The 13,490-nt window shown below is 54.1% G+C and overlaps 1 protein-coding gene across 1 annotated transcript in view; it reads right to left on the reverse strand.

Annotated features, from left to right (window-relative positions):
* The window catches only part of KAZN (kazrin, periplakin interacting protein), a 340,583-nt gene extending 329,925 nt beyond the window's left edge, over window positions 1-10,658 (reverse strand). Inside the window, exon 1 of the mRNA XM_079777753.1 lies at window positions 10,424-10,658. Within this exon, the coding sequence (XP_079633879.1) occupies window positions 10,424-10,655 (232 nt within the window). The 5' untranslated portion in view covers window positions 10,656-10,658. The remainder of the gene's footprint in view (window positions 1-10,423) is intronic.
* Between the last annotated feature and the right edge of the window lie 2,832 nt (window positions 10,659-13,490).

Genomic DNA, 13,490 nt, shown 5'->3' on the forward strand with positions numbered 1-13,490 from the left:
GGACTTGTATGCATGCATATAAGCATAACCAATGGATGCAAAACTCTGGGGGGTGGGGGCATATATGGGAGTGGGGTGTGGGGAGGGCAATGGTAAGATATGTACACATATAATACCTTAATAAAAAAAATTGGAAAAAAAAATTAAAAAAAAAAAAAAAAAAAAAAAAAAACAATGAAGAGGTTGGAGCGTGGGTTTTGACTTGGCCCAGGGGAGAAGCAAGCCAGGTGCAGGCCAGCTGAGTGTTCACAAGGTCCGCACCCTCCGGGCGGGGTAATGGCCTGGCTGCAGAGCAGCTGACGCCGGAATCGCGGTCCTTTTCCGCAGACCTGCACTGAGACGGAAACGTCTGCTGGCAAACTGGCTGGCAGTGTCCACAGAACGGCAGCCAGGCCTCGCCTTCCTGCCCCCTAAACCTCAAGCTGTGTCCAGCACTCCCAATGTCCCCGCTTTACACAGGAAACGTGTAGGAATAGGAGCAGCGATGCACTTGATGGACACCTTAATTAAGATCATCAATATCCATGTCATCACAGGCCGGTTCTCCCCAGCCATCCTTCATCATGCTCCATGGTACCCCAACTATACTCCCCAGGGCCACTATCAAATTCCTAAATTTCATAGCTTATTGTCATCAAGAACTGGTGAATACGGGATTTCAAATGGCAAGAATGGGGGTGGGGGGCACCATTATGTTTCAAGTTACACTTTCCCAGTTAAAGCAAATACACCATGTTCAATGGTTTCAAAAGGGTTCAAGTTCATCAAGGAAAATGAACTAATTCATTTGCTGCAGCTGACAAGGAGCCCAGCTTTGGCCAGGAAGATAATAGGAAGGGAGAGCTTATTTTAAAAGATGCAGAGCCTACTGAAATGTACTTTTCTTGTTCTCTTTGGAGAAAAAACAAAAAGATAATGCAAGAAAAAAAAAGATATGCAAGATGTACTACCCCCATCTTCCTTCTCCTTGAGACATGCTCTTTGCGGGAGAAGGCCCCAGCCAGCAGCTGTCCTCGTCAGTGTCCATCCCCACCGATCCAAAAAAGCTACACTTTTTAATCATCTCTCCTGGTCAGTTTAACCTTTAGTAGCAAGATTAATGCATTTCCCAGCATGCTTTTATTCCCTATTGCCACTGCCACGTACATCTGTGAAGGCTTCTGTATTTGTCACCTTATCATCTATTTTCCCATTACACCTGCTAGACCTTTAGTATAAAACTAGAGGCCCGATGCATGAATTTGTGCATGGGTGGGGTCTCTCCAGCCTATCGGGGCCGTCTAGTCCAGTCTAGTCCAGTCCCAATCGGGCCGGCTGAGGGGAGGAACCATGGGAGGTTGGCCGGCCCAGGGAGGTTGGCTATGGGAGCACACTGGCCACCAGGGGGCAGCTCCTGTGTTGAGAGTCTGCCCCCTGGTGGTCAGTGCATGTCATAGCTACTGGCCAGTTGTCCTGTCCTATAGGTCGCTTAGGCTTTTATATATATAGAAGATGTAATTATGTTTCCATGTCAGTCACACCTACCAGACTTAGTCTGTATCTTATTAAATCTGTGGTCCCTGCACCTGTGTGCCCAGTCTCTCAAGCTAGGCAGAGACAAAGAGGAGAGTAGGAAGAAAGGAAGAGAAGAAGAAAGAAGAGAGAAAGGGAGAGGGAAGGGATGTAAGCAAAAAGGTGAAAACATCCACATCTCCACATTTTTGTTGTGGTGACGTGGGCAGGCGCCGGGGTCAGCCGAACCTGTGTCCCCACCCCGTCCTTCTCCTCGGAAGGTGACCACTTTCCAGAGCTTGGAGAAGTAACCTTGCCTTGCCGGTGTGGCTCAGTGGCTGAGCACTGACCTATGAACCAGGAGGTAATGGTTTGATTCCTGGTCAGGGCACATGCCCAGGTTGTAGGCTCAATCACCAGTGGGGGCCGTGCAGGAGGCAGCCGATTGATGCTTCTCTCTCATTGTTGATGTTTCTATCTCTTTCTCCCTTCCCCTTCCTCTCTGAAGTCAAAAATATATATTTTTTAAACAAAGAAAGTAAAGAAACCTCACTAAACCCCAATTTCTCCATCTGTAGAATGGAGGTGGTAACATTACCTACTCACTGTGATATGGAAGTGAGGTGAGACAATATCCCCAAGCACAGTGTCTGGGAAAACCCGACAGAGGCTCAACCAGCTGGCTACTGCTGGTACTATCTCTTGGATGACCTCGGAAGTCTCTCCATGTCCCCGGCTCTGGCCCTGGAGCATCCCTTTTCTAAGCCTGAACTGTTCCCCTGCTAAGGAGCTCCGGGGCCCACTGTCCCTTTCGCAGAAAGGAAAGAGGTTCGAGTCCTCTCCAGGACTCGCCAGCCGAAGCCCAGCAGGGAGGCAGCGAGAAGAGACAGCCTCACGTTTGAACGTGGCCTGGCCGCGAGCTGCGCTCTGCCCTCTGGCCGGACACCAGCCCTTCCTGGCTGCAGACGCTCCGGCGCTGACAAAGCACGTTTGGACCGAGGTGCTCTGAGGCCGGATGAGGAAGCGGTTAGTGTCCGGCATACAAACCCTAATTAAAATCGCTGCCGTGCCAGCTTTAGAACAGAAACGACTTCTCGGTCAGGAATAGGGAAAACTCTGCGAAGCTGAACGGCACCCTGGCTGGGGCAGCAGGCGGGCTCTGGGGCCATGCCGACTCATGTTTGACCCTGGGTGAGTCTCAGAGCCTTTCTGTGCCTCAGTTTTCTCATCTGTAAAATGGCCAACATTGTACTTACCTAGAAGGTAGTTTAAAGGGTTAACTGAATACGGAGAGAAGGGTTTAGAACAGTGTTGACCTATGGCAAGTAAACAATTACATTGACCACCTATCATTACAGCAATGATCTTCATGACACCCTGTATAACGTGGTAAGTAGACCGAATTCTACGTACTCTGTAATTTAATAATCATGGGTTCATCCATTCATTCATTCATCATTTGACAACTTTGCTGAGCTTTACTTTCGCTATTGTTCTAGGTGCTGTGGATGGAACGAAAAATGGACAAAACGTCTGTTACAGGGCTGTCATTCTGGGTCTCGCAACCAGGTCTCCCCGAAAGCCTGGCATAAAAAGCAGTTCTCAACCCACGATGCTGTGGGCCCCCAGTGGACACTTTGGCAACTTCTATAGACATGTGCGGTTGTCACAACTGGGGTGTGGAGGGTTCTGCTGGCATCTAGTGGGCAGAGGCCGGGGATGCTGCTAATCATCCTACAATGCACAGGACAGCACCGCCCCCCACAACAAAGAATGATCCTGCCTCAGATGCCCATGGTACCAGTGCCGAGAAACTCTAGCATAAGGGAGTCTGCAAGAAGTTAACAGGTCTCTTGTTGAGCATGATTTTAGGCCACTGGAGGCTACTGAGGCCGCAGGGAGGGAACCCAGGAAAGGGGAGGGTGGAGAATCGGAGGACCACAGTTCCAGCTTTGTCCGGACGCATCCTTCCCGGGAAAGAGAAACATACAAAGTCCATGAAGTAGGAGGCCCCAAGCCCAGGACAAAATGCTTCTCCTCACTGGTGACAGGCGAGTCCTGGATTGCTGACCTCGCGAGCAGAGGATCAAGTTCCCTCTCTATCACTTAATCCCACACCCAAGAGAGAGGCGTGGCTGCCTCCCTAGCTCTCCGTCCTCGTAAGATCGAACCACCAGGGCCCAGACCTGCCTTTAGGCGAAAGCAGTAATAATGAGGAATGGAGACGAGCTGGAGCTCCCTCGCCTTCCTCAGGCAACAACCAGAGGCTGCTCTGACTTAGGAGACAGCAGCGGGGCCAGCCTGGGCGTAAACAGCAGGGCAGCCTGGTGGGTTTGAACTCCCGGGTCGGTCGGTCATTGTCAGCTGAGCGACCCTGGGCGTCAAGGCGGAATGAGGAAGAGCGTGGTCTCTGGGGCCAGAGCTTGGTCACTTACTGGCCCTTTAGCAAGTAACCTCATTTCGGTGCCTTAGTTTTCTCAGCTGTAAAATGGGTACCATGGCACCTGCCTCATACGTCATTATGAGGACCGGATGCATTACTTAAATCACTGATACGCAAAAGCACTCTGACCACACAGTACCTGGCTCTGAGTGAAGGCTATGCCAAAGCTTGCTGTCATCGTCACCACCGTGGTCATTCCTTTGTCATGGTAGACAAGCAACGTAACCTCAGAGTCCCAGTTTCTTCTTCTGAAAAATGGGCGTAAGAGCTGCCGCCTCACCGGGCTCGGGGTTTGATTATGTGACTAAGCACTGGGTCTATGCTTGAAGCGCTGTCAGGCCTTATTATGACCTATTGAAAAGTGTGACAAAGGTCCTGCATCTTCCTGGGTTATGAAGGTGCAGGGGGAAACCAATCAACCCGAAGGCGCTCTCATTCCTTCCCACATTAAACTATTCCCCTTCGCCAGGAAGAAGGAAACTCCGTGGCGCCCGGAGGGTCCCTGGCACCGTGTGCTGTGATGCACCCAAGAACTGAGCCCCAAGCGCCGTAACGCAGCACCGAGGTGAGGGTAAGATACAGGGGTGGGCAGCGTCGGCATACCGTGGTGAATACGTGAAACACGGTTTATTCTTGTATTATCACTGATTGGTTATTGTATTAACACTGTCAACCTACTTTGGCCCGCCCCTCCATCAGCTCTGGGCCCCTCCCATTGGAGGGCTCTTGGTTCTTAATGGCTTCAAACCGTCCGCAGAGCTGAGACAACATTGGGAAGGGAAGGCCTTCGCATCCCACAAAGGTGCTCCAGCGCTGGCTCAGATGGAAGAGGGGAGGGGGCATGGGAGCCGGGCAGGTGTCTCCTCCCCTTCTCTCCTTCTCCCCATCCTCCCAGCCTGGCCGCACATCACAGGAGGGGAGCCCAGAGGCCCGGGGACCCCGGTACAAGCTCCATCCGAGCTCCTGGGCTCGGGTCTCAATTCACCAGCAGGAAGGGGACACGAGCTTTTCAGCAATCGGATGCAAAGGCCCGGCAAGGCCAAGTCCACAAAGCCACCAAAACAAACCGAGAGCCGATGAATTCCCACCACACAGAAGCCACCTGCTCACACGGTGGTTCTTGCCAAACTCATTAAGATGATGCTTGGCTTCTTTCATCCTCGCCGCCGCTTAGGAGTCCAAGGGAGAAGCAGGGATGCCCAGGGAGCACAGCCTGGCCTCCACGCTCAAACCTGAGGTCGCGTTGAACAAGTAGGAACGTTCTGGTCGCATCCAGCCACGTGGGGAGGACGCGTTTCCTCCGGCTTCGCCACAGGCAAGTCAGGCCTACAGGGAACCTCGAATGGCGACCGGGGCCAGCAGGGCCCTCACCTGCTCTGAATCGTCAGGTACAATCTGCCGCCGTGGATGGTCGCGCTCCTGGCTTCGGGGAAGCTGTCTTTCCCTAAAGGATCCGCCTGAACCTGCGCGGCCTGCGTTTCAGACGACTGCGACGTTGCAATGCCGACTGCTGGTGGCACCGCTTGTCACCCCGCGGGTCACTCGCCCTAATATCCAGCCCAAACAGTACGGACTAATTTCCATTTACGAGATCGCTTAAAAACCCATTCCCTGGCTGCAGCGGCAGAGCGCGTGTGCGCCTGCCTGACGGAGGCCAGGGGGTGAGAAGCCAACCGCCAATGCTCACATCAGCCAGTCCTGGGAAGGGTCTGGAAGGAACTGAGGAATTCATGTGGATTTCACTTTCCCTGGCTACACAACGGAGGCCTGGACATATCCCCCACATATATGATCTGCAATGAATACGGCCAACACCCCAAGCTTGACCTTCTGAGCCCCATTATGACTTGCGTGGCGAGCAGGCGGCATTCCAGCGAGCACTCCCCCCACCTGCCAAGCCCATCTGCTCCCAGCTCACTGGCCGCCAGAAGTCACAAATTATAACCCACAGGATTCCTAAGACGTGCCAGTGCTCTTGGGGAGCAGCGGGGAGAGGGATGGCGAGAACGGGCCTTGTGCTCCCCAGGGCGGACATGCGACGAGGCTCCCGTTATGAGCATCAGGTTGGCTTAGGCTTCTGGTTCGTCTGACAGAAGTTTCGAAAGGCCTCAATAAATCATGAAAATTTGAAAGCGTGAAATTAACCAGAACCAGAAACTTGACTTAAGGGGTCCCCTGAAGGCATTTTCTATAGACAATGGAAAGACAGTAAATAATAGCCAATCAATAACTAATTTCAGCCATGCTGTCCTGATCTGTAAGTAATCTATCTCTTTGCGACCACGCACGGTGATTTTCGGGAGGAACTTCGAAGCCCCGTCTCGTGGCAGCCTTCCAGGTCTTGACGAGACCCACATGCCTCTTTCATCCCGGTCCCCTGGCTGGAAACCGAGGCCTGTGCTACGCCGTGAGCTCTGGAACTCCGGGCCAAGCGAACAGAAGGCCCCAGAGGTCCCACCACATTTGGTTCCATCCTCTCTGCCATCTGAAAAGTCTCCTTCTTAGAAAAGCGGAGTCTCCCCGGGGAGCCGGGAGCAGAGGCAGGAAGGGGAGGCCAAAAGACGAGGCGTATTTTGCAAAGCAACAGTGTCTAGATCTCTGCAGGCTACTCACACATTCAACTCAGTCCAAGGCTAATTCACACCACCGTCTCTGGGGTTGTGGTGATGCTAAGAAAGAGCAGTCAGCCCCGAAGTAACAGCCTATTTTAATGTCTGGGGAGAAAAAAAAAATGAAACCTGCATCTACTTAGGAAAATGTGTACAGATGTAGGAAACGGCATGTTGGCCCATCCCCATCCTAACAAATGCAAGAGGCACTAAGTCCTCACCACCCAAGAAAGATGCTATCGGCACTCCCACTGGCAAAGGCATCTAAGTACATATTTCCTTAAAACACACACACACACACACACACACACACACACACACAAAACCTACCAACTCATGGCTTCCTATTGGGCATAAGTCTTTTAGGTTAAATACAGTTAACACCTGTTTGAATTGGGTACAGCGGCGCTTCATTGTTTCCTTCTACACATAGCAAAGCAACCAAGTGACTTTAATATTAGTCATCCATCAGATGAAACATTTCCGGAGAAACACACGGCTCTGTTTCCCCCTTGAAGAACAGCAAGGGTTTTGAAACACATTTTCCCGGAGACGGTACGCTGAGGAAAACAGCTTAGAAATGTTACTTTCAACAGCCCCGTTCTCTGCTACCGACAACAAGACAAACTGGAAGCCACGCTTGGCTCTGCCCTTCCCGAGGCTCCTTCTGTCCACCTGTCACAGGCTGCTCCGACCTCCCCAACCCGGGAGACAGCCTCCGGAGCTTGCGGCGTGCCACCCTGCGCTGATGCGCTCGGCTCTGGATGCCAGCATCCTCATTAGGCCTTATCCAACTCGCTGGAAGCAGGGAGGGAAGATGGGCCGGCTGCCAAGTGTTCTTTCAACACAGATTCCGAAAGAAGATCCTGCAAAGTGCCGAGAGCCCGGATTTTCAGCAGTTCACTTTCTAGACTCTGTTACATAGCAACCGTGCCAGCTCGCAGAGGGGACCAGCCAAGCAGTTCTTTTGTTTAAATGACACACTGCGTTAACCCTCCAGGAAAGCCCGAGTTTCCTTCATCAACTCACCTTCTGTCCGACATCGTCCCTCGGACAAAGCCTCCAACGGTGGGTGCGTGCGCGTGTTTAATTCACTTTCTTACATTTAAACAAAACCTTCGGAAAGGAATTTAACGATGTCTTGGCAGGGAGAGCAAAAGGTGACTCTCCCCTGTAGCCACTGGCGCTAATATTATGAAAAGGACATAAGCGCGCACGGAATATGTGCATAATGCCCTTTAGTGAAAAGATGGCTTGCACGGTTGCATTTTGAAAGATACTCATTTCATTCAAAAACCTCGATTTGGAAAGCGATCACTCAAGAGCACTGAGTACTTTTAGGGCCGGGGCCCATTGAATCGCACCAACCCCGACAACACTGAAACAGAGGACTACTGATTCGGGGGGACCGTCAGGAACCCCCAGAGCTGCGCCGCGGTGGGCCTTCCTGGAGGTGCGTTAGGAAGACGCAGGGGGAAACCAATCCACGCCGTGGGAACATTAACTCCAGAGAACCCAACGCTTTCCCTCAGGAACCTGGAGGCACCAGCAGCAGCAGCTAGCAGGCCACCTCTGCAGAGGGTTCTGAGCCAGCAGGATGCCGAGAACACAAAACAAAACAAAAAAATTCACAGACAGCAAGTCACGTGCAAAGTACTGGGTCGAGGTCCCTTGGCGGCAGAGGAATACATGACGCCTCCCTGGATGTGTGTGGGGGGGGAGGGGCCTGGTTTTCTTTTCAACCATCACACCAGTTCTACATTCACATCAATTTAGAGGGATGTGCGGCCAACAATTAAGTTCAGTTCAAACCTTGAACATTTTGTTTTCTGATTGTGAAATCACGAAATGCCCCCTAGGAAAGGGTTTGAAACATACCAGTGGTGCACAGAGGAGAAATCAAGACCAGCTTCCTCCAGCCACCCACGTGGGCAGGCAGGCATGCCCCCAGAGCACCAGGGAGCTGCTGGCTGTGTGCTTTTCAGAAGAGCAGGAGACCTGAGAGCCATCTCCATTTCCACAGCCTTGTGGGGTTTTTGCAGGAAAAAATAAGAAAATAAAACAGCCCCCTGTTGCTCCATGACAACAATGTCACCGTCAGCTAAGTATCTCAACTTCCACGCGGGGCAGCGGGCAGACCCTGGCTGCACCGACCCCCTTAGCATGCTCCGTCTGCAACCGGACCCCGGACTCAGAGAAAAGCCACTTAACTTTCCCTTGGCTGAGGAAAGCGGCAGACGGTGGGAAATTAAACCGGCATTGTTCAGTCCCCTTTAGCGTGGCTTTGGATTCTTAGCAAAATGCCCAGTTCTTGGCTATGTCTTCATGTGGGAAGCGACCCTGCCTGTAAAAAGTACAGCATTTGCCATTCCCCCTCTCCCCGACCCCCAGGTAGCAGCAAAGAGCACCTTCCGCACACAGTGACACAGCGAGTGGTAAAGGACAGCATACAGCCACCTTGGATACCGCGCAGCAAACACTAGCCCACAACACCTTCCCACCATTACGTCATGGCTACTTCGGGACCAAATGATGCCCCAATTCCGGCGACTTCAGCGGCGCTCCTGAAGTACCAAGTTAAGATCTGATGTGGGACTCAACACAGAGCTGCTAACAACCAGGCTTCACAGCTCACAGCCCCGAAAAAGCACCCCTTCCCTGGGAAGGGAAGGCAGAATGGAAACTGGTGGAGAGCTGGCCTTCGGCGTTCCTGTGAAAACAGACTCCCAACACTTAGGAGAAGCTCCTGAAATCACAACAAAACCAGGACATCCTTCTGAGCCACTGGTACCTCCTACTTCATCAAGTGACATGTTTATACAAGTGACCCTCCTGGACTGTTTTTTTTTTCTGTCCTGTTCTGGATTTCAGCAGTTTAGTTTACAGTTCAGATGATATTAATAACCACTTACACCCGTTTCTTAAAGGGCAATTAGGCAAGAAAAAAGAAAAGAAGAAAAAGCCTAAAAAAGCCAGCTTTGAGCATTTTACTTTGCAATTCACAGAAAACAAACAGGACGTGTTTTTTTTTGGATGCTTCTCTCCGCCCCCCCCCCCCCTTAACCCTGGCAGGGGGTGTCAGAGGTCCATCACTGTCAATGTCAGCACAGACCAGCTGTCTCTTTTCCCTCCCCAACTGCAGAGTCCCTCCCAGCAGCCCGGTTTCTGCAGCCCACCGCCTAAGCCCTCATTTCGACAGGAGCCCATCACTCAGCCTCGGAGATCTAAGATTCCCCCCTGGCAAGTGCTCTCCGTGTTTATATTTGCTGGAAACTGAAACTCCCTGCTGAGCAGGGGCATCTACTGTTGCACCGATATCCCCCTGCCCGCGCGATCTCAAATGGAGAGAAAATAAAGTCCAGATGCAATGGAGACAAGGGATTTGGCATCCGTGGAGAAAAGTGTACAGCGGCGTAATCCCCGACCCCAGACACCACAGCAGAGCCTGGAGCTCGCTCTAGGGGAAACTCATTCCAGAGGAAGCTGGCTCCGGAACCGGGGAGCGGTGGCATTCACCTCTGCCGGGGTGGGGGCAAGGGCCCGGGCATGAAAAGTTTGCCCAGGGCGTGGGGCTTGTGTGATAGCTAAGGGCACTTTCTGCTGCCAGAAGGGGCCGGCTGGCTGCATGCCCCTCGCGCCACCCAGGGCCAGAGCGCTCGCCCGATCCCGTGCACACTGCGCCCGGGCTGTCGTTAATGACAGCAGCCTGCAAGTCCTGGCAGGGGAGCCGAGGTGGCCACTGCCGGACGCAAAGGGTTACAAGCCACATGCAAGGCGACTTCGCCCCGGGGGTTGGGGTCACCAAGCCTCCGGCCACCTCCGAGCCCGGGTCCTGCTCGCTCGCCTCTCCTCTGCCAGGCGGGCGCCAGGCGATCCCTACCTTGCACGCCGAGCTGGTGGTTCTCCATGTTCGCCGCTGCCGAGTCTGACGCCGAGGTGCTGGCTGCCGCTCCCGGGCCCGGGCCGGGGCCGGGGCCGCCGCCGCCGCCGCTCAGCTCCGCCAGTCTCCGGTTGGTGGCCGTGAGTTCGGCCCGCAGGTTGGTCACCTCCTGGCTGGCCGCCTGGACCGCCCCATCGATGCGGAGCGCGAGCTGCTTATTGTCTTCCATCATGCTCAGGATGTTGGCCTGGGGGCGAGAGAGGTGACAAAGAGCTGCATGACGCGCGGGGGGGCGCGCGGCCGGGCCCCCCCAGGCTCTACCTGTTGGGTCCCCCGCGGTCCGGCTCCCCCGCGCCCCGACCCCCAGGCACAGGCAGCGCCGGCTCCTCGGGCGCAGGAATGACAGCGGCGCCTCCGGCCGCGGCGGTAGCGAGGCGGCGGGGGGAGGAGGAGGAGAAAGAGAAGGAGGAGCAGCCGCGCTCGCCGAGACCCCGGCGCCGAGAGCGCTCGGAGAAGGACACCGCGCCGCCCGGCACTCTTCAATGGAGCCTACCATTCGCCGCGCGCTCCGGAGGGGGCCTGGGCCGGCGGCCGGCGCGCAGCCTGGGCCTCCCGCGCCCCCCACTTCGGGGACACACCCCCCCAAAGGGCGGAGGGGGCGGGAGGCAGCGCTGAGGGCGCCGAGGTGGCGCCCCCCGGCGAGAGGTGGGGAGGGCCTGGTCCCAGGCCGGCCCTGGGTCCCCTCCCTGAAGCGGTGGGGCGGCCCCCGCCCTGGCGAACTAGCGCCCCGCGCCGCGCCGGGCTGGGCGGAGGTGGGTGCTGGGGAGAGAGGGGTGCTTGGCGAAGGGGCCCCGGAGGGGAGCGGGCACGGGGCGCCAGGGGAGGGGCAGCCTGCGGGAGCTCCGGAGTGGAGTTCTTGCCTTGCGGGTTCCTTCACGCGCGGGGAGGAGATGGCCGCGGGGAGCTGGGCTGGTGCCCCGCGCGCCTCACTTCCCACCCCCTCCCCACGCCCCCTCTGGCTGCCCCAGCCCGCCTGTCCTCCCCCAAAGGAGCACCCCATCCATCCCGAGACTGGCCAGCCGCGCTCCGTCCTCCCCTCCTACCTGAAGCCCGGTATGCGACCCAGGCGGAGGGGTGGCCTTGGCCAGGTCCCAAGCTTCTGAGCGGAGTGGGGGCGAGGGGGTGAGGCCAGGAGAGAAAGCCGAAAGGCCTCAGTGGGGTTCCCCCTCTGTCCTCCTTCCTGGAGCAGGAGGTGGGAGCCCAGCTGCCTCAGTGACCCAGTCCCTTCACGGAGACCTGAGGTAACCTTCAAGTTGATAAACCCATCCAGCGCCTCTTTCTCCCAGAGCACAGGCTCTGCATTTTTCACTGGGGCCCTGGATTCCAGCCACCAGACCTTGTTACCATAGCAAGCTTCATTCCATGCAAATAGGACAATTTAAAGCAGCCAGTAACCCGTGCACAGCCATCCAGCTGGTCAGCCCTGGAGAGCCGCTCAGAGCCCACTGTGGAAGCCCTCAGGCATAGACTGAGCTGGCCCACCCCGGAGATTCAACAGCATTCCTTGGAAGCCTACTGTGTGCAAAGTGCTCAGTAGGCATTATCATCTCTTCGGAGTAAGGATTCTCCTTCCCATTATGGAGATGAGGAAACTGGAGGTGTGGGCAGGTTAAAGCAATTTACCCCCAGGTGCCCACAGAAACCAGATGAAACCAGGACTGGAAGTTGGTGACCACCTGATTCCCATTGTGCCTTCAGGGGAACTGGATGCTGGCTTGTTTTCCTTTTATAGGGAACCATAATCATGCACTCTTGCTCCGTCCCCTGTGACCACTAAAAAGGCCAGGAGGGGATTCGATGGTGGAGCATGTGGCAGCACAATTTCCACTCTGTCCACTCTCCTCAGGAACTGGTCAGCTGGGGATGGACCCCGACCCTGGCCTCGTCAGCACAGGTTCTGACCCACGGGGCCAACACAGGCGCTTAGACTTCTGGGCGTGTCTGTAAATCAGGATGGAAGTTCTTCAGTTAATTTATGGAGGGGCATCAAAATGAGAGAGCTCTGTGGGTCTTCACAAGGGGCGTGGCATGGTGTAGCTACTGTGAAAAACATTGTCAGTACTGTGCATTCCGTCTCAGGACCCAGCCTTTGTCATGTTCCTAAAGGAGCCCCTGCCTCACTCCTCAGTAAGCTGATGTTAAGAACTGAACTAGGCACAGCTGGGGAGGCTCAGTGGTTGAGCATCAACCTATGAATCAGGTCACAGTTTGATTCCCAGTCAGGGCACATGCCTGGGTTGTAGGCTCAATCCCCAGTGTGGGGCGTGCAGGAGGCAGCCGATCAATGATTCTGGTGGTTCATGAAAAAGTTAGATGTAGAACAAACATATAACCCAGAAATTCCACTCCCCCTTATCTACATCAAAGGGGTGAAAACACACTCAGACAAAAATGTGTACACAAACATGTACAGAGGCACTATGCACAATAGCCAGAAGTGGGAACAACCCAGAAGTCCTTTAAAAAAAAAGAACAAGCACATTGTGGTATATCCACACAATGGCATATTAATCAGCCATGGAAAGGAACCTAAAACCTATCGATAGGCATCAATGCGGATGAACCTCAGAAACGTTGTGCTAAGCCAAATAAGCCAGACAGAGAAGGCCACAGGTTATATGATTCCATGGATATGTAACAGCCAGGGAGGTTACCTCCGTTGGTACAGAAAACAGGTTCATGTATGCCAGGGCTGGGGGAGGAGAGAGCCGGGAGTAACTGCTTATGAGCACCCGGCTTTATTTGGGGGCGATGAAAATGTTCTGGAAGCAGACATAGGTTGTGTTGCTCAACATCATGATTGTACAAAATGCCATGGAATTGTTCACTTTAAAATGGTTAATTTTATATCGTGTGAATTTTACCTCAATAAAAAGTCAGCGTATATGCAAATATAGAAAAAGGTGGGGGAGGGGGAGTATCCTGGGAAAAACCCGAGGAAACAATTAAGAGCAGCTATATTTGTAGAGGTGTGTGTGTGTGTGAGTGTGTAGTTGAGTGTGTGTAT

Source organism: Cnephaeus nilssonii (genome assembly GCF_951640355.1).
Source record: "Cnephaeus nilssonii genome assembly, chromosome: 7".
In the NCBI taxonomy this organism is placed as follows: domain Eukaryota; kingdom Metazoa; phylum Chordata; class Mammalia; order Chiroptera; family Vespertilionidae; genus Cnephaeus; species Cnephaeus nilssonii.